Source organism: Astatotilapia calliptera, chromosome 8, assembly GCF_900246225.1.
Source record: "Astatotilapia calliptera chromosome 8, fAstCal1.2, whole genome shotgun sequence".
Classification (NCBI taxonomy): domain Eukaryota; kingdom Metazoa; phylum Chordata; class Actinopteri; order Cichliformes; family Cichlidae; genus Astatotilapia; species Astatotilapia calliptera.
The window spans coordinates 18,539,037-18,562,276 of NC_039309.1; the positions used below are offsets into that span (position 1 = coordinate 18,539,037).

The following is a 23,240-nucleotide window of genomic DNA, read 5'->3' on the forward strand; positions in this document are numbered from 1 at the left end:
TATCCACCCTGTAATGCAATCCTATGCTTTTGTTGACTCTCCATTGATATCTGATGCATCTTGCTTAAAACAACTTTATCCACTCAGTCACATTTATTTTTTCAAAAATCCACCTCAGTTTGTTGTTGGCCAACAATGTGATACATGAAGTGATGGACTCATATTTGAGTGTTGGAGAAATCCCAGCTGGCAAAGCCTGATGCCTGATGGTGATTAAAATATAGACTATAAATCCTCAGAATCCATAACCAGACCTCAGTGATTCTCATATAATTACCTTTCTTTAATGGATTGGATCTGGGCTAAACCTGGTTACCTTAATTCTCTACAGTTTGGAGCATTATTTAAAGTCCTTTAATATGACTTTTTTCTTTTCACTGATTGTCCAAATATTCAGTATTTATTCTTTTGACCTCCCTCTATAGTTTACCACTGCCTTTCTAGCCAAGCTTTTTACAGTTCTTATCTAGCTTTCATTTGTTTTCCCTGATGACCTTATCCCTCTCTCAGCCTTGTTCAAAGAACTGGTGAGGCGGGGGGTTTTTTCATTAGTATTTTATTATCGTTGGAAAGGCTTGTTCACCTGACACTGTCTCCTAAAGCATTCAAAGCTATAAACCTCATGTTTCTGGAAGGCTGAACTAGAATTCCAACAACATTCGTTTTTAGACGCCACTGACCTGAAGATTAAGGAATGGAGTGTCTAACAGCCAACGTGCGTTGCCAATAATCAGCTTTTTATATTATTTTCATGGCAGGAAAACTTGAAAGAATTGGCAAAATTTGAAGAATTAGACTCCTGACACAACAAAAGAGCGTGCATTTGTCTGTAACTATAGGACTATGAGAAGCTGCACTGTATTCATTATCATCTGAAGTGACTGATATGAGATGGTAATTAAAAACCACTCATGGAAAAAGAACATCCAAAGGAATTTTTAATATTTAACATGAATGTTTTTTCATTTATATTCAATATTAATATTCAAACATAGTGATTTTTTTTAGATTGACATGTATACATATGTGTAAAACTTTTTTCTCTTTTTTTCCTCCAAAGGACTGAGCCAAGCCAGCATCCTGTTTTCCCAAACATCTGACCTTAGGCTGCTGATAGTGCTCCATTGACATGGTGATGACGTTGAGGCCTATTACGATGGTGATGAACAGGTCCAAGTAGTGGCTGGTGCACATCTTGTGGATGAGAAGGCGGGTGGGGGAGTAATCCGAGTAGTAGGGCTTACTCTGAGCTTCTGTTGGAAGTGGGAAATGGTTGGGGGGAGTTGGGGTGAAGGCAGGGGTGAGGAGGAGGAGGAGGAGGAGAAGGAGAAGGAGGAGGTGGTGATGTTCAGAAAGTGAGACAGGAGGTTTTACACTGGGACAACATACAGTAGAGCTGCTGTGTTGAGGACTGGAGTCGACGAAGCCTTGTTTTAAAGGAAAGTTGTTAGTGGAACATCAGTGCATTAAAGTCACTCACAATGGCTGACTCCCATTACGAATATGAGAGTATGGGAAGAGATGCAAAAAGAGAAGGCCGATCAGATAATGAAGAGAGAGAAAGAGAGACTACAGCCAAGCGCTCCTGTGGTCTGGAGTCACGACTAATCAAATCAGATCCCCTCCCCTCTGATCAAATTTTCTTTTCTTTCTCTCTTGCTTTCTTTCTTTTTTTAAATAACTCTCCTCTGACACGATAAGAGACAAACAGCAAGTGCTCAACGTGGGTTTGAAAGAGAAACTCCAGGGAGGCGGCTGCTGTCGGGCTATTCCAGGTTGGAGATGTGGCCCTCTCGCCCTCTTTCTCCCTGATCATCACGTGACACGGCCTCTCCTTATCTCCTCTGCTCCCCTCCTCTCAGGAGAAGAACATTAACGCATTAGGAAACTTTTCCATACTCATCCATCACTTCATTCCTCACCCCTTCCTTTTTGTCCAGAGAGGATGGATGGATGGATGGATAGGCTGGGAGTCAGGGTGAGGAAGAGAGAGAAGACTCATTCCATCTATCACCCTAACACTCCATCAGTGAAGGAGAGGCTCTAGGTCACACGAGTAAAGGGATGTAAAAGGGAACACACACATTTAAAAAAAGATCCTTTGGGTGTTGTGAGCACTCCCTGTCTACCCAATTAACTGTGACTGCAGCTGTGCTGAACTCAGACTATTCCCAGTGTGTATGTGGGGTGGCTGTAGCTCAGGTGGCAGAGCAGGTCAGCCACTAATCAGAAGGTTGGTGGTTCGATCCCAGGCTGCATCCTGGCTGCATGTCAAAAATCCTTGGGCAAGATACTAACCCCATGTTTGCCTACTGGTGGTGGTCAGAGGGCCTGGTGGCGCCTGTGTCCGGCAGCCTCGCCTCTGTCAGTGCGCCCCAGGGCAGCTGTGGCTACAATGTAGCTTGCCATTGCCAGTGTGTGAATGTGTGTGTGAATGGGTGAATGACTGAATGTAGTGTAAAGCGCTTTGGGGTCCTATGGACTAGAAAAGCGCTATACAAATGCAGGCCATTTACCATATGTGTGTGCCATTCATGGTGTGTGCCTACAGGGTTCCCTATTGAATCAGGAAAACCAGTATAGAAAAAAGACACACATATCTATCTATCTATCTGAATCAAGATGTGTATTTATGATATAAAATTTAGCAGGTGCAAAGTTATAAATGTTGAGCTCCATCTATCCCACTGTATGCAGTATTCCTTTTTGTATTTAAGGCGGTCAATGTCAAAACCTGTGATTGGCTGCCCTTCAGAAACTTTGAGCGTGACTTGACAAAAAGGGAGGAAGGTAACTCGTTTAGCTTTAAACTAAAATGATCGCGCGTTCGAGTACTGCTATCTTTGACTTAGGCTATTTTTCCCAATTAAATACAAACAAAAGACACAAATCTAATTAAAATATAAGCGTGATATTCAAAATAAAAACAACACAGTCAGCTAATGGCCTCCTCAAAACTGACTGCAGGCACAAACACATCAATTAAAGGCAGGATAAAATGCGCTCAAGAGGATGAAACCGCCTACGCTATAATTACGCGTGGCATGCCTTAGCATTTTCGCTGCGTTATCTTTAGCAATACAACAAAGGGAAGCGGTCAGACCTATCGATCTGATGTAAGTGCTCCTTCATAGCAGCAAAAATACTGTTTGCATTAATTAATTACAGCTAAAACATGCGATTCAGTGTTAAATAAGTGAAAGAAATGCCACTTTTCACTTCCTATAAGATTTTATGTCCTGTCATAGGAACTGCCGAAAAGCTTTTGATGTAAGAGTTTTGCGTGGGAGGTTGTTCATTTCATTGACAGCACGCTAAACAAAGACTAGCAGAGTTGCAGCACCTGGAATTAAGGATCGAGTCTAATATTTCTGTTAAAAATAGAAATTCAGAGTAAAGCAATGATGTGATATGTCTAATCTATTATTGCTTCTATTGGTGGAAACAGTGCTGTGGGGATTTATCATTAAGACCTGGCTTCATTTGGAGTTTATTTACACTTTTCTATCTGTGCAAGATGACCAGTTTACTGACATTCCACTCTTATTTAGAAAGGTCAGTTGGTGCTCACCAGTCAGCTTGGTTCCTTCCCATTTAATAGTTTCATGTGTGGCAGTCTTAAAGAAAGCCCTCAATGCCGTTCTGCTGTCATTCAAGATGGTGGACTTCGACGGAGGATGGAGGAGAAAGCTGATTTTTATTTATTTTATTTATTTAATAAAGCATGGACGCATGTTTTTTTGCATGCACAACAATGCAAACAACGGTCCTCCACTGAGCACGAAGAGGTCAGAAGTCTTACTTAAAGATAGGGATCTAAAACTAAGAGGCTAAAGGGTCATGCCCGAAAATATGTCCCTAAATCGACGATATTTAAACAAGTTAAGGTGTTTGACTTTTAATAGTTTCTTCCTGAAAACTTTTGTTTATGCCACATATGAGAAGTCAGACTCATGGGCACAGAACATTAAGAAATAAAGCCTGCCTCTGATAATAAACCTGCTTTGTTGTCTTTGGTGCTGTCAAGGTAAATAACGGAGAGTTGAAGACTTGTTGAGGTCTGAACTCTAAGGAGTGCCTTCAAGTGAACTCATTCTATATTTGTGCTCCAGTTCATCTTCGCTGAGAGCCAATTTTGTGCCCGCTGGTAATTATTGATATTGACAGCAGGAGCGATGAACCTGAATGTCAGTGGTGCAGGCAGAACCGCGGGGGCGGCCAGCGGTGGAAGTCTGACCGCAGACATGTGCGTGCCAGACAGTGAAAACGATGTGGCTTCTGGTGTGAGCGGTCTGGCTTTTCAAATTAATGTGCTAACACAAGCTGACGCGCTCCCGTCACCTGCTTTGCTTTTGCAGCAGGACGGCACCTGGAATTATCTCCGCACCAACATTTCCTCGTCTTGTCTGCGACTTTTTACATATATATTTATATATATAAACGCCCAAACTCTTATGGATGTTTCGGCACTTGGCCTCTGAGTAGACAGTGATAAAGCAGATATAAAATGTCTGGGACACATGCTTTTTGAAACGGGGTTTTGGGTATGGCCCTTGCGGGGACGCAACAGCTTGGTTCATTCACTGGGAGTTTGCATTTACGAGCTCGTCCATCATCTCTGAATGAGCAAACATTATTTTTACTCTGCTCTACTTACCGTCTGCAGGTGCACTGCCGGCTAAGCCAGACAGACACACACACACAGAGGAGCAATACTTTTGCTTTACCACCCCATCTCCTATATCTCATTCATTTAGATATTCTGCATAACATGTTGTTTTTTTGTCCTATTGCCCTATTTACATTCCTTTAGAGTAAAGAAAAAGTTTTCTACACCATAGCTAAAGTTAGCTAAAGCTTGGCTCACTTTCCTCTCCCTGAAAAAGTGATCTGAGTAAGTAAGTGAGCACTGCCCTTAACATTATGGATGTGGCAGCAAGGGCAAGGCCCAACAAGAGATATGTGGATAAGGGAGAAGAAAGTGAGAGACATAAACCGTTTGGCTAAAACTCAACTAGTCTCTGGAGGAGCATAGCGAATGAAGTGTGAGAAGAGAAGGTGAAAGTTTAGGGAGCCAAATTACACCGGCTGCCCCTGCTCCCCTGCTCTAACTCCCGCTGCTCTTTTTGCCTCCACTGGAGAAAAAGAAAGCTTCTCCTTAATGAGGAGCAGAGCTCACGCAACTCCTACTTTCAATCACACTGGCAATTATTTTTTCCTCCCCTAAGCCAGCTGGGCTACCAAAACATTCAGAGGAATGGAAAATGATTTTGCTTCGGCTCCCACTTTCACTTCCTCTGTCTCCACTTCCCCTTCTCCTTGCACGTCCTTCACTGATGTGGCAGGTGGAGCCTCCTCTCTGAGCTTTGAAAAGGAATGAGGATGAGCGCAAATGCACAGAGGGGCCGTGACCGACCGCCCGTGAAGGTCCCGGCATCTGCTCTTTGCGCTTCCATCCTCATTCGCGACACCGCTTTTGTGTGAAAGTGTAACAGGACCAGCTGGGGCAAAAGGGGCAGGGACTTAGAGCTTCTTATGCCTGCTGTTCTCCCTGTTAGGTTAAAAATGAACCCTGAAAATGCTGGGGGTTCATACAGAATAAAACTTTACAATTATTTCAACTTCATTACTTTTACAGTTAATGTCCACCAGATCTGGCTGCATTAAGCTGCATCTTTGTCTTAGCTGAGCAGAGCACCAGTTGCCATTCAAATGGCTCCATTCATCCTTCTTTATGAGCTTTTTACCCCAAAATGTTATAATTTCATAATAATTTTAGTAATTTTTTTTAGCCTGTCTCAGTTTCTTCTATCTTATCATCATGTTATTGTTATTAATCTCTGGCTCTGATCCACAGTCTGTCTTTTGTCCTGTTTCATTGAGTCTGGTTCTATTGGAGGTTTCTTCCTGTTAAAAGGGAGTTTTTCATTCCCACTGTCGCCAAGTGCTCATAGCAGGGTCATCTGATTGTTGGGGTGTACTCTGAATTATTGCAGAGTCTTTATCTTACAATATAAAGAACCTTGAAGTGACTGTTGTTTTAATTTGGTGCTGTATAAAGAAAGATTTTAAAAATGAAAAAGAAAAATCATGTAATCTGAGACTGACTCCATTCTTTGAGATGACAGGCCTGTCTTGAGGGACTCCATGTCATTGTGTCTGTCTCTACTAATGAATAAGCTTTATTGCAATTGGAGGACAAGAATCTATTTATTTTATTGGAAAATGATTTAATATTGTCGATTACAATTATCATTATTATTAGTACCCTAGCTAATGGAGCTTAAATAGAAATAAATGTTCATTTAGTTGTTAGTTATAAAAGTCATATGTTTGCCATTCATCCCCAAGTCATCCCCATGCTGCTGCTGTACTGATAAAAATAATTAACGATAATATTTGTGTTATTAACACAACTATAAACATTCAAAAAGAGTTAGCCACAAACCAAATGTTGCCTTCTTAGAGGAGACCAAACTATTACAATTATTACCAACTAAATTGCTCAATTTAATTCAATTCAATTTATTTTTATAGCACTAAATTGAAACAGTCACCTTGTTTATATTGGAAGTTAAAGACTCTACAATTATAAAAACCCCAACAATCACACAACCTCCTATGAGCAAGCACTTGGTGACAGTGGGAAGGAAAAACTCCCATTTCACAGGAAGAAACCTCCAGCAGACGCTCACAGAGGGGCAGCAATTTGCTGCGAATAGCTAGGGGTGAGAGCAGGTGAGAGGAGGGAGGCAGGACAAAAGATAAATGTCATCCTTATTCAAGTTAGAGTATACACTGCCTTAGTACTTAGTACAGCCCTCAATACAACCTCCATCTCAAACACGCTGTCTTAGTTAAGGATAGACATTGGAGGTTATGAGTTTTATCAGTGGCTACCGGGTTCTGAGGTCAATCAGTAGCTAAAGTACTACCCAAAAGCATTTGTTGGCACACTTAAAAGAGTAAAATACAGAAAATTAAAAGTATCTTAGAAAAGAGGCTGGATGATGCTCCACCCCTGAAACATTTCCTGCATACACTACAAGAATGTAGCTCAGCTCGAATGCAGATCCACAATCCAGTGGACATTTGGCTTTAGGTTTACTTTAATGATTTTAAGTGCATCTAAAGGAGATCTAAAAACCCTGCTGAAATTTTGCCCAAGGGTCTGTCAAACAGGAGGGAAAAACTCTTAGAATTAACAGGACATAAACAATTCCCTGTCCAAAAACAACTCAAAGACCAAGTTTCCCTCTTTATTTACTCACCTTCCCTTACTCACCATCTCCTTTGTGGGAGGTGGCATTAAAAAGATTAGGATTTTGGCCTGGCAGTTGATTTTGGACGTGGCCACACTCAAAAACATGAAGGCATACATTTTCGAGGTGGTCTTGTTTTGGGAAATACAGACAAAATAAGGGTCCTTGGTTGTCGGACTGATGGTAAAGAACCCCACAGCACAGCACTATGGGTATCCTGTGACCGTGTGGGTGAGGGCAGGTTGGGTTTGATTGGATATGTGACATATGGTTCTGGAACAAAAAGTGCCTAAAGTTTCTCAGAACCTGGTGATCATGTGAGGGTGTCCTGAGTAAGCTGTGAGGTGGAAGGGATGCCGTGTCGACTACTCTCATGAAAAGGAGGCCTGACAATGAATCTGAAAACAATACGAGGCACTGCTCTGGCTTTGATTCATTGGTGTAATGGCTGCTGGATCGCTTCTCAATGTATCTGAAGGCTCTGTCAGACATTTACAGCTGATTGGAATAGTGGGATAAGGAGTGAATTGATATGGATGGAAGTAAAGGATGAGATGTAGGGATTAAATTGGACTTAAAAGTTTGGAATGGGAATGGCTGTGAAGGGAAGAGCAGGACACGGGACGTAAAAGCAGCTACGATGCATTATAAAGGTCGGACGGAAATAAGTAACACAGTTATGGGGCAGGTGTTTGGGTGGATGCAGTGGCTGCTTTTATGCCCCTATCCTTCATGGTGAATGGTTCAGTAATAAACCTTGAGACTCAGCGTCTGCCGGAAAAAAATATGTCAACCGTCATTGTCAAGGACCGGATGTCCATTTTTGATATCCAGCAAACACTGAGTCTAAAAAAAAAGAAAAAAAAAAGATTGTCAATATGAATAGTTACAGTCAAAAAAAGATTTAAGTGGAATTCCTGAATGCTCTGCTGTCCTGCTTAGAACATCAAAAGAGACAGGAAGCGACACAGTGGTGAGAAAAAGACAAAAACAGCGGAATTCGCATCAGATTTGAGAGCAGCGCAGAGGAACAGCAGAGCAAACTGAAAAGTCCAGAGGAGAAGAGGTAAATAAGAAACATGACATCGTTCAAAATGACAGGGCATGGTAACACCCACTCGTGCCAGCACTCTTTAACACACCCACACTGACACACATTGTGCTGGTTCACATAGTAGACCGACACACCTTTCTGAGTCATACTTGAGCAGGATGGACCAATTGAAATGGGGGACTGAATGGTGAATGCAAGCAATTGGACAGAGTGAGTGGAAGGCGGAATAACAGGGAAAACGGTGAGAACAAGATACAGGACGGATGGGAAGCTTTATAACAGCATAATGACTGCGTTTAACCCTTCTTCCTTTACCTGCATGTGTTTATGGTGAGAGCGACAATATGCACAACAGCAAGATCTTGATTTTAATGTCTTCACCCTTTCTTGGGCGAAGGCTGGACTTGATATTTGATGCCAACTTTTTGAATTTGTCTACACTTTCAGCTAATATTTTGCGTTACAACCATTCATCATACAGCTGTAAATCACACAAAAAGGCATCTCTATAACAGATTTGCAATACTTGCTAAAGACTGATACATACTTTAAGACAAGCTCTAATCTACTTTTAAGAACAGAAAGAAAAAGGTCCCATATCAAACGTCCGAGTAAGCTTTTACAACAACGCACTAAACATTGACAGACTGTGATTCCACTTGTTTTATTTGGCAAAAAGCCAAAATTCTCGCATGTTCCTGAATCAACAAGAATGCTAAAACCCTTCAACACTCATAAATATGTGCGCAAAATCTGAAAAGGGAAAATAAGATTTAAGGTTCTCATTTAAGGTCCTCAGTTTGACTGAGGGATTATCAAGATTGTTACCATCAACGACTACAATCCATTTACTCTGTTTTAGTTTGCAAGAAACGTTTTTCTAATAGGTTTTGGTTCATGAAAACTTGACAAATTTAACATTAACGACCAATCAGTGACATTTCTATCAGGTTCACACAACCTTGCTAAGCTAATATACTAAACAAAGTTGGTGAAGATGGTATATGATACATATTATATTACACTGTATTTAAGCTTTGAGTTAATCATCCTGATTACATCACTAAAAATCAAGGACCACACTGGGCTCTTTTTGGTGCTAAAAAAAAAAATTAAAATTATTAGTGCTGTCAGAGTTAATCTCGTTAAAATGGCATTAACGGCATAGTGGGGCTGCACGGCGCTAATGCGTTAACGAGCTAACCGTGCTAACGAGCTAACTGCGCTAACGAGCTAACCGCGCTAACGCGTTGACACCGTGCAGCCCCACGCACGGGGTGATCTGCATTAACTCGCTAATGGAGACTTTCCGCGTCAATGCGGTTATGGCATTAACGTGGGGTTGCACAGCGCTAACGCGTAAATGAGCTAACTGCGCTAATGCGTCGACACCGTGCAGCTCCACACATGGGGTGATCTGCGTTAACTTGCTAAAGGAGATTTGCCGCGTTAATGCAGTTATGGCGTTAACGTCATTTTAACGAGATTATGTAATTAAGTATTTTGGGGGGGGGGGGGGGGGGGGTTACAGCTGGCCTTATTGTATTGTAAGTATTTTGCAAGTTTCCTCCTTAGCACACACAATTTGGGGAGACGAATATTTAAATGAATCATAAATGAGTTTGCAGCAGGTAATTTACAGAAAAATTGTGTTAAAATAATAATGCAAGAAAAAAAAACAGCCAGAAGGATTTGTTATCAGATCAAGCATGTAATAACTGCAGATGGGTAACTCAAAGCTATGAGTGCTGTGCCAAGGCTAGCTTTACCCCGCAGCTCTTTACTGAGTCTTGTATTTTAGTATTTAGTATTTTATTTATTTATTGTCATTGTCAAGAACAATGAAATTGCGTTTGGGGCTTCCATACAACCCATACAGCTGCTTTTGATAGACTGCACTGGTCTTTGCATTGTTAGCAGATCACCCGCAGAACTCAAGCAGTTATGCTAACTTGCCCCACTTAGTACAATAAATCAGAAAAGGTAGTGAATATTTTACCACCAAGTAGCCCATAACTACACAAAAGTGGAAAAATGTCACAAATATATTTCGTCAAATGATGTTGTTTGACCCGGACAAACATAACAATGAGCACGTGCAGCTCATGACACAGCTTTTGGCGTTCCAACTGAGTGTTTCTTCTTGACTAAACCACACACACACAATGGTTAAGATACAGCTTTTAGTTATGGCCCTCTGCATAAATAACTCTGCCCAGGAGAAATAAGAAAGAAAAAAAAATCTGCCTCATGTCTCTTTCATCACTACATTTCGGTGCAGCAGGGCAGCGCTACAATATTAGGCTGTCTGCCCACTCTGCTCCATGCTGCTCTCTTTTTGACATTTCTGCAGATGAAATATTCATGGAGAAAGTTTCCAACATGAAACATTCATAGTGAGTGTTGTTGGCGCATCCCCCCCCGCAGCTCCCACAAATTACTTACAGCTTTTCAGTCAACCTATGTAATTACAACATGCTTTGTCAGAACAGTTGAAGCATTTATTAAAGTTAAAACGCTGCCTTCTGTGCAAATGAATGAACTTCATTAGTAGTTCGATGCTTTTTGATTTTTGAGTCTGCATTCTCGCTTTTTTCAGTACATATCAATCATCCCTCATTCACACCACCACAAGCAGAGATTAATGAATATATGCAATATTGCACCAAAACAAATTAGCTTCATTCACTGCATCCTGGATAAGGTAACTTCAAAACATATTATTACAGTTTAGGTTACTGTTCTAGGTAACACAGCGTCCAGTTGCTGCTAACCGCCAAAAGTTATGAAAGATTCATCGCATTTAACACTTCACTAAACACTGCTACTTACACCTTGTGGCATCAAACTTTTACACCCCTGGGATTTCTTGCCAAGATATATAACTGTCTCTCACTTCCTTCCCCCACATCCTGCTCCCCTCTGAGACTTTTTTTTGTTGCCTCTCTTCCTTCTCCCATTCACCCTCTCCCTAAAGTGCTGCAGTTATTAATTACATTTCTACAGCGATGGAATAGAAAGAAAGAAAGAGGGGCGATGTGAAACTTCTGTTCGATTCATCTCTGTTAGTGCTGACCCAGATACAGCTATGGATTGGCACCGGCTGGCTTTGTGTGGCTCCTTGTGTATATGTGTATGCGCGCCAAGCTAATAGATGAAGAAAGCTATTCATGGAATGTCAAGCTGCTTTGTGTACCCACGCTAATGTTTTTTGGATGTCACAGTGTATGTTTTTGGTGCCAGGGGAACCAACGTGAGAGGGGATGATCCCATTATCCTTGTGTTCTTGTTAACTGCTGGACGTGTGTCGACAGCAAAGATTAGCAGCGTGGCATAAGAATAAACTACCCAACTTAAGATGGTGAAGTTTTATAACTCGACATGAAGAATACAACAGTCATATTGTCCACATCAACCACCTGCGCAGTTATCTGCAGCGCTGTGGGCACACTTTTTGCAAATAGAGAAACCGTTATATATGTGGGGAAGCAATGAAGCCCTGTCAAGTTTTCCCTTGAGTTTAAAAACTTCCTCTGTGTGATGCTAAGCAAAATGTGTCTTTATAGTTGGTGTCAGAAGTTTAAAAAGCTGGAAAACTTTGTGAACCTCGATATACATTTACATGCATTTGGAGCTCAGTGAAAAAAAGCCTAAGAACTCATTAGAGCAGCGGTCCCCAACTTTTTTTGCGCCACGTACTGGTTTATGTCTGACAATAAAGACACCGGCCTTTAAGGTGTCACGGATAAATACAACAGAATACAACCAGTACCGGTACAAAAAAAAGAAGATTTATTTATAACACACAGGAAAAGACCCACGGAAACCGAGTTAACGATAGAAACGCTAAAAAAAATAACAATAACGATTGGTCCGGTACCAAATGACTCACGGACTGGTACCGCTCCATGGCCCGGGGTTTAGGGACCGCTGCAGTAGAGCATACTAATTGTTTTGTTTTTTTATCACTTATTAGTATGTGACTTGAATTTATAAAAAAAAATAAACATGAAATTCATTAATCTACATGGGGAAATATGAGCTTATTATAGGGATGTACGAGTGTTCACTATCCCGTCTTTAAGCGATGACGTGATGAACCCTGCTTACGGGCCCAAACTACCCTGCGTTTAATAAGGCTGTTGTGCTTTTAACATGTTTTAATACTTTGTATCTTGTTCTATTTAATCTCAAAAAGCCCCTAAAAACAGTCAGTGATCACTGTAGGCCTCTCTCGGTTTTTATTACCGCTGTTCATTTTAAAGCTCAGTTATTAAAACCCTACGATGTAACTATAGCCCAGCGCATGCAGCAGTATATTAATGATTAACCTTGTATTGTGGATGCATTATCTCAGTTGTTCTCCTGACTAAAGTTTGGTTTACAGCATCCTGCCATGTGATTGCATTTGTCCTTAACCATCGGGAACGTTAACTTTTATCGAGTGGAAAAAAGTTAGCGTTCATCCGCCAGTTTCACTGTTTATATTATGTTTCTTGTCTTCATTTATGTTGGAAGTGATAGCAGAGCTGTACGTCTTAATTTGTTTCATAAATCCCTCAGTCAGAACATGGTGTGTTTCATTTAGATGGAAACTAGCGAGCTTAATTCCTGCTAACTTCTAACTCTGTTAAATTTAATAAATTCCATTTTCATGGATGCCTGGATGTTAAACTTAATTGTTACACCTGGTAGAGCAGAACGCTGATCATTTTATTAAAGATGATGGAATTTAGACAGTTTTTCAACTCAGTTATCCCGCAGTGATCTTTTGACTTTGGGACCTGCAGCGGAGTTTGGGCCCAGACATAGCTAATGACGTCAGATTTAAAGACTGGATAAGGACAAAACTACTGGGCCATCAACACATCACACCCACAGGAACTGCTTAACCATGGAAAACCATGCAGTGAAGCTCCTGTTTTTATGCTGATGTTAACACAGTTGATTGAGGAACAACAAGGTTATTATGGTTAAGTAACACAAAACTAAAAATTACAACTAGATATGAACTTTTTTTTCGTTAACTAAAATAAAAACTAGATTTACTAAGGCAATCTGCTGCTAATGACATTGCATTTAGTTCACAGGATATATTAATAATAATATTAATCTGCCATGTTCCACAACACAAAGGTTAGTGGATAAACAGCATGAAAGTGTTGTTGTTGGGCTCAGAGTAGGAGGCTGATTTACAGAAAAGTATCAGCTGGCAATCAGCTCTTAAATATGCCAGTTTCCACAGCAACGTGAGACCACCAACAGAGATGGAAACGGCTCAAAACATATGTGGTCAGTGTTAAAATCATGCAATCCTATATCAAAAAGATAAAGTTACAAAAAGGGACAGCTGTTAAACCTAACAGATAAACAGCAGAGAGTCAATGTGAAGGTATACAGATAGCCATGTTTGTGTGCGACTGTTTGCAGTATTCTGGGTTTATATTACGCTGTCCTGCACTTGTATTTCTTGATCAGCTCACTGTTTGGGGTGAGATGTGATGACAAGTGTGTTATGATAGAGTGAATTCATGTGGGGGCTGACCCAGCCAGAGCTGCTTGGGATACAGCGCGATCTGTTTGCCGTGTTTGGGAAGCCGAGGGCCATCTGTTAACACGACAGAACCATGGTTCCCTCAGACTTGACTTATAGCCGGAGTATGGTGTGCGCACACACACACACGAACGCACAAACACATACACATTAAAAGTACGACTTTAAATTCTAGTCATAAACAGTTAGCATGTCATCACCTTACAAATTCACAACACATTCACCTTCAAATATTCAAATGTACTGCAGCTTTCAAAGTTTTCTCTAAACCGTGCTCGTTACTTTCCTCTCTGCTCCCAATTACAACTTTTATTCTCTGTTTAGCCTTTTGGTCCATATTATGTGTATGTAAACACACTCAAATAATGATAGAAGCAGATACTACAACAGAACAAGAAAATTATTGTTTTATTAAAGATATCCGTGTTTTACAAACTTACTGTGGATTTTACAATGATGCCTCTATAAGGATGCATCTCTTTTTTTCATTACTCTTATTTCAGCCATCATTACAGTTTGGTACATCACTTTTATATCACTTTAATTAATATTTTTTCAAGATGTCCAAGACTTTTAGCACCTCTGGTATCAGTTTAAACATCCTGTTTTAAAAGCCACCCGAAAGCCATGACAACAATACCCCATCATCCTTAAGACTGAGGGGTAAAAACTAGGGGTTCGTATCGATATTGAACCGTTCGATACAGTGCTTTCGGTTCGGTACGCATATGTATCGAACAATACAAAATTTTTAATTTATTTTATCAACTTTTCTTCTGACGATGCTGTCTGTGTTGAGAGCTCAGTGGATCTGCGTTCGACTACTCCACCTAGGCTGCACTGTCGAGCGCAGATCCACTGAGCGCAGCTCAAGCTAGCAAGACAGGAGCTAAGCTCATTGCAACATGGCAAATTGAACCTCCCCCACCCTCATTCAGATCTGGCCTTTGGAACTATTTTGGTTTTCATGTGACGTATGACCCTGAAGGTAAGCGCGTCATGGACAAAAGTAAAACAGTATGTCGGATGTGCCACACAATGCTCAATTACATGGGTGGGAACTAGTGTGTTAGTGCAGTTAGCTCGTTAACAGAGATTTGCCGTGTTGTGGCGTTAATGTCATTTTAACGAGATTAACCTGACAGCACTAATGGAAACACAACAAATGTGACTGCACATTTACGCCGACATCATCCTAGTGCAGAGACAAGTGGAAGCAAACAAAAACAACAAGCACGCATGCTACAAACTTTACCCGAGTCATTTAGACAGCCGTTAGCACATGATTCTCCTTATGGGGACCTGATATGTTTAATATGCTGCTGAGAATATAGCCCAGAAGAAGCGTATTATATAGCTTTTATTTTGGAAAGAGACATTTCTCTGTAATAAACTCTCTTTTCCAAAGATGAGTGATTTCTCGATCAGATAGATTTATTTTTTACTATTATTTTGTTGTTTCAGCAACATTACATTTAAAAACTGTACATTTTGAGTTAAAATATATATTTATAATTTTAATAAATGACAAATTAAAAAAGCATGAACATTTTTTTGTATCAAAAAATATCAAACCGTGACACCAAAGTATCGAACCGAACCGAACCGTGAATTTTGTGTATCGTTGCACCCCTAATAAAAACGTCATCAAACTTCATCTAAGAGGAAGCGAATGTCTTGGGCTTTGTTTCATAGTTTCTGTTCTAATTGTTTAGCTTTTACTTTGTAACTCTATGATTTGGTTTGACCGCTTCCTTACAACTTCTGTGCAGTATAAGAAGGTAGCGTTTTGGTTCCTCTGTATAAAATATACATGTATACAACTGTATTACAGCAGTATTTTTGGTAGCTCTATAATATGTACAGTGGTAATGTAGCTGGCTACTTCGAAGTATGGAATACAGATAACGAGCAGATCTGCAGAATTAACCAAGCAGTGCAGTGAAATTATGCTGATTTCCTTTGCAACCCTACAATTTTTTGAAAGTAGAATTCCTCTCAGTTTTAGACTTTCTACACTAATTTGACAACACGATGGGGTCTGGGAACTTGGGCCTTTCTTCTCAGGTCCACAAGCTTCAAATTGTTACTGTAAAAGACATTATAGAGTTTTTTATAGAGTAACTCTGACTACATTTAATACTATGGCTGCATAATCACAGCCAACAGCCTATAGACTCAGGCATCAACACTAAGAGCATCATTACCCTGATGCAAGCCGCTGTGTGTCAAAAGATCCAGAACGCTATCACTGTGGTAGCTCCTCGAGAGGGAGGAAGCAGCACGCAGCTATATTTACAATTTGCTGCATACACCATGCAGTGCACTGTAGCTTCACTTGATGTGTCTGCCACAGCCAGCTGACTGTGACTCAACACAACAAGTCAACTCCAACAACAGGGCAGAGTTTCAAATTTAGCCTTAGGTGTTTCTGCGCTCGCTCTCTGCATGTCACAATGCATCGCCACTTCTTCTTCAGCGTGCACCTGTCTGTGCTTACATCACTGCATTATTACAGCCTGATACAGTGTTTGTGTATCTCTGCCACCTCCTCCACCCACGTACATATCTTCTCCTCCTCCCTGCATCATCAGTGGAAATCTTAATGCACCTCAGTGTGGAGTGTGCAGGACACCTCAAATACACATACGCAGTTTTTCTGTGGGACTTTTGTGTTTGTGTCAGTACTGTAATTACCTTTTGGGTAAAACTACCTAAATGTTACAAGACACTGAGGCAAAAAAGGATCAACAGAGAGGCTGTGGGGGTCAGACATTCATCCACACTGAGAGGAGGGAAGGGGGGGGGGGGGGGGGGATTTGAGGATGAGATAGCTGCTCCTGCATATTTCACAACCTGTTTTGCAGCCATCTGCTCCCCGACACACTCATATGCACACAAGAATATGAAGCAACACAGCCGGGTCTACCTTCCAGGAACGTGCCGCAAATTAACAGACACCACTCCAGCTTACCTGCTGTAAGTAAACCGAGGCGATGATGGGACCATCGGGATATAGCTAAGCCTACTCACACAAACTCTCATTCACGAGCTTCCATCTTTCATAACAATACCTTTAGCAGATTTCCATGGAAACTACTTGTGACAATTCAGGCAGTGGTCACACCGCCCCAGGATGACCTTTTATGCCCAACAAGAGGCAGCTGCTGTGAACAAACCTGCTGTGGTCTCAGCTAATCACAACTCATACCGATGCGACCTTTGCACACAGTGTTTCCTAGTGAATCGGATATTCTTTTATTCTATTTGAGATCATGATTTAATAACGATGCACACGTGATGAAGTAGAAATAGACCAAAGGAACAGTTTAAACCCTTGAGCGAAACAAGCTGGAGCTGATTTCAGTTTAATAATATAGCAACATCTACACATTCTGATTCTGGATGTCCTAAATGAAGATTTCTAAACTAAGCAAAGATTCAGGGACCAAATAACAGGAATTTCTTGATTGAATCTCTGTGGCCTTTTAATAGAGGCTGGTAAGCCTTAATAGATAATTTTACCTGTACCTTTTTGGTACCAATCTATAGTGACAGCAGTGAGCTGAAGTTACAAGACACAACGCAAGAGAGAGAAATCCAACACATTATTAAAGTTTAACGAATAGTTCTGAGTAATCAAAACTGGTCTTTAGCTTCTTTCCTATTGGTTTTGATAGGTCAGTAACTTTTTTGGTCAGTACCGAATAGGTTTGCCAGAACTTGTTACTAAATGGTAAACGGTGTAAAACAAAAAAGGATCGGTATTATCATCTAGTGTTGTCGCAGCTTGCGGTACTAGAATTTCAAACTTGATGCTGAAATACTCAGTGCAGGTTTTGATACCAGCGGGGGAAACTGAGAAAATTAAAAGACTTTTTTATTAAACATCAAGATTAGAAAACTTCATGCCCTGTTTATTTGATGTGCTTACTACGGAGCCCTGCAAGGGACATCTCGCAAAAGTCCATCTTTTTTTTTTTTTTTCTTCTTTCTCCAACGTCCCTTGCAGGGCTTCACTAAATTCAGTAGGCTGATTTGAAAGTCAAAGTAATAGAAATGTTGCACAGAGCTATTTAAAACTATTTTTCTTACTGCCATTGTTTGTATTGTGTCACGGCTGGCGGAATGAGCCGTGTGGTGTGGAGGAAAGGGAGGACCCAAAATGCAGCAGTGACTGATGATACGAGTGATGTTTATTTACAAAGTGACAATGGCAGAAACAGGCAGTGAGGCATGACAAAACAACTGAAGAAACCTAAACTGGGAGAACTAAATGACAAACCTGAGACCATACAAAAGGGGTGCGGGGCAGAGAGACGCAGAGACAGGAACATCATAGAACGCAGACGAGCCGACAATGAACACAGACCGACACCCACTAAATATACACACACAAGGTAATCAGGTAATCACACACAGGAGGGAAGAACAGCTGAACCTAATACACATGAGGACCGGAGGACACAAGCTGAACACAATGACAACAGACACAGACCTTCAAAATAGAATAGGAAATCCAGAACATGAGCCTTCAAAGTAAAGCAGGAACACACAGACTGATTTACAACACAACACGGGGACATGAACAGAGCACCAAGGACAGACACAGGTAGGGCTGAATACACACACCAAACTACAGGTTCAACCCTAAACCAATACAAAATCAGAATAAACACAAAGCACAAAAATGAACTTCAAGGAAACACAAAACGCTGGGCCAAAATGACCCAGGACCATGACAGTACCCCCCCTCCAAGGGCTGACTCCAGACAGCCCAAAACAAAAACAGATGACCAACCCAGGGCGGGCGGCGGGGGCCCAGGACGGAGGGACCAACACTGAACAAAAACAAGCCCCAGCGAACCAAGTGACCTGTCCAAAACAAACACACATGCTGGAGCACAAGGACAAAACACAGTTCAGGAGGCCGGCCCGGAGGCTGACACAGATCCAAAAGCCGACCGAGCGGAAGGCAGCGGTGGCGGAGTGGAGGCAGTTCAGGGGGCCGACCGTGCACACAGCAACGGCGGCGACGGGCAAACAGTTCTGGGGGCTGACCGTGCACACGGCAACGGCGGCGACGGGCAAACAGTTCTGGGGACCGACCGTGCACACGGCAACGGCGGCGACGGGCAAACAGTTCTGGGGGCCGACCGTGCGGGCGGCAATGGCGGCGTGGAAACAGTTCTGGGGGCCGACCGTGCGGACGGCGACGGCGGCGTGGAAACAAGTCCGGAGGCTGGCCACGCGGAAGGCAGTGGCGGCGTTCAGGAGGGCGTTCAGGAGGGCGTCCACGGTGGCGGAGATGCCCAACAAGCGGCCTGGCAGATGACCGAAGATGTGGAGGTGGTAGTAGGGGACCTGAAGGCTGCGTGGCCCCTGCAGCCCCAGGCGAGGCGCAAGCTGAGGCTGGACCAGACAAGGCGGAAGCTGAGGCTGGACCAGACGAGGCGGAAGCTGAGGCTGGACCAGACGAGGCTGATGAGGATGACGAGGAAGCTGAGGCTGGACCAGACGAGGCTGATGAGGATGATGAGGATGCGGAGGCCGGACCAGGCGAGGCTGAAGCAGAAGCAGAGGCCGGACCAGGCGAGGCAGCAGCTGATGAGGATGCTGAAGCTGGACCAGGCAAAGCAGCTGATGAGGATGCTGAAGCTGGACCAGGCAAAGCAGCTGATACTGAAGCTGAAGAGGAGGCCACCGCAGGTGATACGGGAGCTGGACCAGACGAGGATGAAGACACGGAGGCTGGACCAGACGAGGATGAAGACACGGAGGCTGGACCAGGCGAGGATGAAGACACGGAGGCTGGACCAGGTGAAGCGGATGAAGCCGAAGCATGCGCTGGACCAGGCGACGCTGAGGAGGCTGAATCCGGACCAGGCGACGGCGTGGAGGATGCAGACGGAGGCGCTGAAGCAGGTGGCGGCATGGATGAAACTGCTGCTGCAAGCATGGGTGAGGCTGCTGGTGGAGCAGCTGGTGGCTGGATGGGCTCCTCGGGCCCCCCAGCTGACGAGGAAGGAGGCTGGATGGGCTCCTCGGGCCCCCCAGCTGACGAGGAAGGAGGCTGGACGGGCTCCTCGGGCCCCCCAGCTGATGATGCAAAAGGCTGGACGGGCTCCTCGGGCCCTCCAGCTGACGAGGAAGGAGGCTGGACGGGCTCCTCGGGCCCCCCAGCTGACGAGGAAGGAGGCTGGATGGGCTCCTCGGGCCCCCCCAGCTGATGATGCAAAAGGCTGGACGGGCTCCTCGGGCCCTCCAGCTGACGAGGAAGGAGGCTGGATGGGCTCCTCGGGCCCCCCAGCTTACGAGGAAGGAGGCTGGACGGGCTCCTCAGGCCCCCCAGCTGACGAGGAAGGAGGCTGGATGGGCTCCTCGGGCCCCCCAGCTGATGATGCAAAAGGCTGGACGGGCTCCTCGGGCCCTCCAGCTGACGAGGAAGGAGGCTGGACGGGCTCCTCGGGCCCCCCAGCTGACGAGGAAGGAGGCTGGATGGGCTCCTCGGGCCCCCCAGCTGATGATGCAAAAGGCTGGACGGGCTCCTCGGGCCCTCCAGCTGACGAGGAAGGAGGCTGGACGGGCTCCTCGGGCCCCCCAGCTTACGAGGAAGGAGGCTGGATGGGCTCCTCGGGCCCCCCAGCTGATGATGCAAAAGGCTGGACGGGCTCCTCGGGCCCCCCAGCTGACGAGGAAGGAGGCTGGACGGGCTCCTCGGGCCCCCCAGCTGACGAGGAAGGAGGCTGGACGGGCTCCTCGGGCCCCCCAGCTGACGAGGAAGGAGGCTGGACCAGGCGAGGCTGAAGCAGAAGCGGAGGCTGGACCAGGCGAGGCAGATGACGATGCTGAAGCCGGGCCAGGCGAGGCAGATGACGATGCTGCAGCCGGGCCAGGCGAGGCAGATGATGATGTTGCAGCCGGGCCAGGCGAGGCAGATGATGATGATGTTGCAGCAGGGGGCTGGACGGGCTCCTCGGGCCCCCCAGCGAAAACAGTCTCTGGACCAGTGGGCACCGGGGCCCCTGGAACATACAGGTCAGAACCAGTAGGCGCGCGGGCCTCTGGCAGGCACAGTTCAGAACCAGCAGGCGCACGGGCCTCTGGCAGGCACAGTTCAGAACCAGCAGGCGCACGGGCCTCTGGCAGGAACGGGTCAGAACCAGCAGGCGCACGGGCCTCTGGCAAACACAAGGCAGACTGCAGCTGCACGGAGCATTGACTCAGCTCAGGCAGCGACAGCCGGATGCAGTCCTCAGCTGGCTTCTTAACCTCCAGGGGTCCAGAGTCGGCCAGGGGCTGGAACCCAGCCTCTGGGTAGGCCCTGGAGTGCGTCACAGTCTCTGGGCTGGCCAGCTTTTGAGGACTGATTACAATATTATGTGGTGTGTCTCTCTGCTTGACATGAACAGGTGAAAAATAGTTCTTTCCGGGTTGGATGGACTTAACTTGTTGTGCCGGAGGAGTTGGTGACGACGATGGCTGAATAGGTGATAATAAGGCGGATGAGTCTCTTGTCAACTGAGCTATTGACTGAGCTATGGATTGTAACCAAGTGTCTAATAGGTCTGGCTGTGACTGTAATGGGGGTGACGGTTGAGTGGCTAACTGAGCTAGTGGCTGCTGGGCAGCTAACTGAGCTACCGGCAGGGCAGCCGACTCAAAAAACACAGCCCCGGAATAAACAGACACACAGTCCAAAACAGAAAAAGGGTCCTTTTCACTCACCACAGCTGGCAGTTCCAAAGTCCTAGTCTTCGGCTGTGGGGTGATGCGCCGACGGCGCGATCGTCGCTTCCTCCCGGGCAAAACCTCCGGCGGGCGGGGCAAAACCTCCGGCGGGCGGGGCAAAACCTCCGGCGGGCCGGGCAAAATCTTCGCCGCCGGGCTGAATTGGGAAGCGGTAGCGGCTGGTGGGTGAAGGTGCAGTTCGTTGAGTATGAAGTCCTGTGCGAGCGGGTGAAGAGAGTCCAGCAGCCAGGAGTGAGCAGAGATGAGCTGCTGTAGCCTGGCTTCTACAGCGCGGAGACACTCTTCCCCCTCATGCTCGAGCCATAGGTTAACCAACCTGGAAACAGAGTCAATTAGTTCCTCCCGAAGCTCCTCGGGAGGTGCGGATGCCGCTGGGTCCATGTTTGGTCGGCTCGTACTGTCACGGCTGGCGGAATGAGCCGTGTGGTGTGGAGGAAAGGGAGGACCCAAAATGCAGCAGTGACTGATGATACGAGTGATGTTTATTTACAAAGTGACAATGGCAGAAACAGGCAGTGAGGCATGACAAAACAACTGAAGAAACCTAAACTGGGAGAACTAAATGACAAACCTGAGACCATACAAAAGGGGTGCGGGGCAGAGAGACGCAGAGACAGGAACACCATAGAACGCAGACGAGCCGACAATGAACACAGACCGACACCCACTAAATATACACACACAAGGTAATCAGGTAATCACACACAGGAGGGAAGAACAGCTGAACCTAATACACATGAGGACCGGAGGACACAAGCTGAACACAATGACAACAGACACAGACCTTCAAAATAGAATAGGAAATCCAGAACATGAGCCTTCAAAGTAAAGCAGGAACACACAGACTGATTTACAACACAACACAGGGACATGAACAGAGCACCAAGGACAGACACAGGTAGGGCTGAATACACACACCAAACTACAGGTTCAACCCTAAACCAATACAAAATCAGAATAAACACAAAGCACAAAAATGAACTTCAAGGAAACACAAAACGCTGGGCCAAAATGACCCAGGACCATGACAGTATTGACAATATATAGGCATACAGGGAATGATATATGACCTCTCCTCAAGGTCAAATTAGGTCAAACCTTCATTAAAATGTCTTTTATCTTTAAAATTCTGCTTAAAATCCAGCTGCCTTTGTTTGTATTGGCAAAATGTAGGAAAAGATCTGGTATATGGGGATTCTTAACATCACATTATAGTTTACAGCTAAGATCAGGTCACATTTGACCTCTGACCTCACTTTTACATTTCACATCTACCTTTCTTTCAAGTCGACCCCAAAATGTGTTCTATCTTTAAATAAAGTATGAAGAGAAAGAGAATGAGCTGCCTAGTTAGAAATATACTGTTGATATATTATATCAAGCTCAAGTTATTCATGTTGTCACAGTCCGGGGTCGTATGACCCAGCGCTTTGTGTTTTCTTGTATTTTGATATTCATTGTTTATAGTTAGTACTTTTAGATCCTGGGTTCCTTAGTTGTAGTTATTCATTGTTTAGCAGGTCTCCTTTGGGTCATCTTCCCATGTGTTACAGTTCCCCTTGTGGTTTATTGTGTCTTATCTGTCATGTTTCTGGTCTGCCTGGTTAATGCTGTCATG

General features: G+C 44.2%; 1 protein-coding gene across 12 annotated transcripts in view; it reads right to left on the reverse strand.

Moving 5' to 3' along the window:
- cacna1g (calcium channel, voltage-dependent, T type, alpha 1G subunit) overlaps positions 1-23,240 on the reverse strand; it is a 335,496-nt gene that overhangs the window by 29,761 nt on the left and 282,495 nt on the right. For 9 of the 12 annotated variants that reach the window (XM_026177284.1, XM_026177281.1, XM_026177275.1 and 6 more), the window contains one exon: positions 1,102-1,253. In XM_026177284.1, coding sequence (XP_026033069.1) covers positions 1,102-1,253 — 152 coding nt within the window. The remainder of the gene's footprint in view (positions 1-1,101; positions 1,254-23,240) is intronic. The other 3 variants (XM_026177280.1, XM_026177274.1, XM_026177278.1) reach the window with 1 other exon arrangement.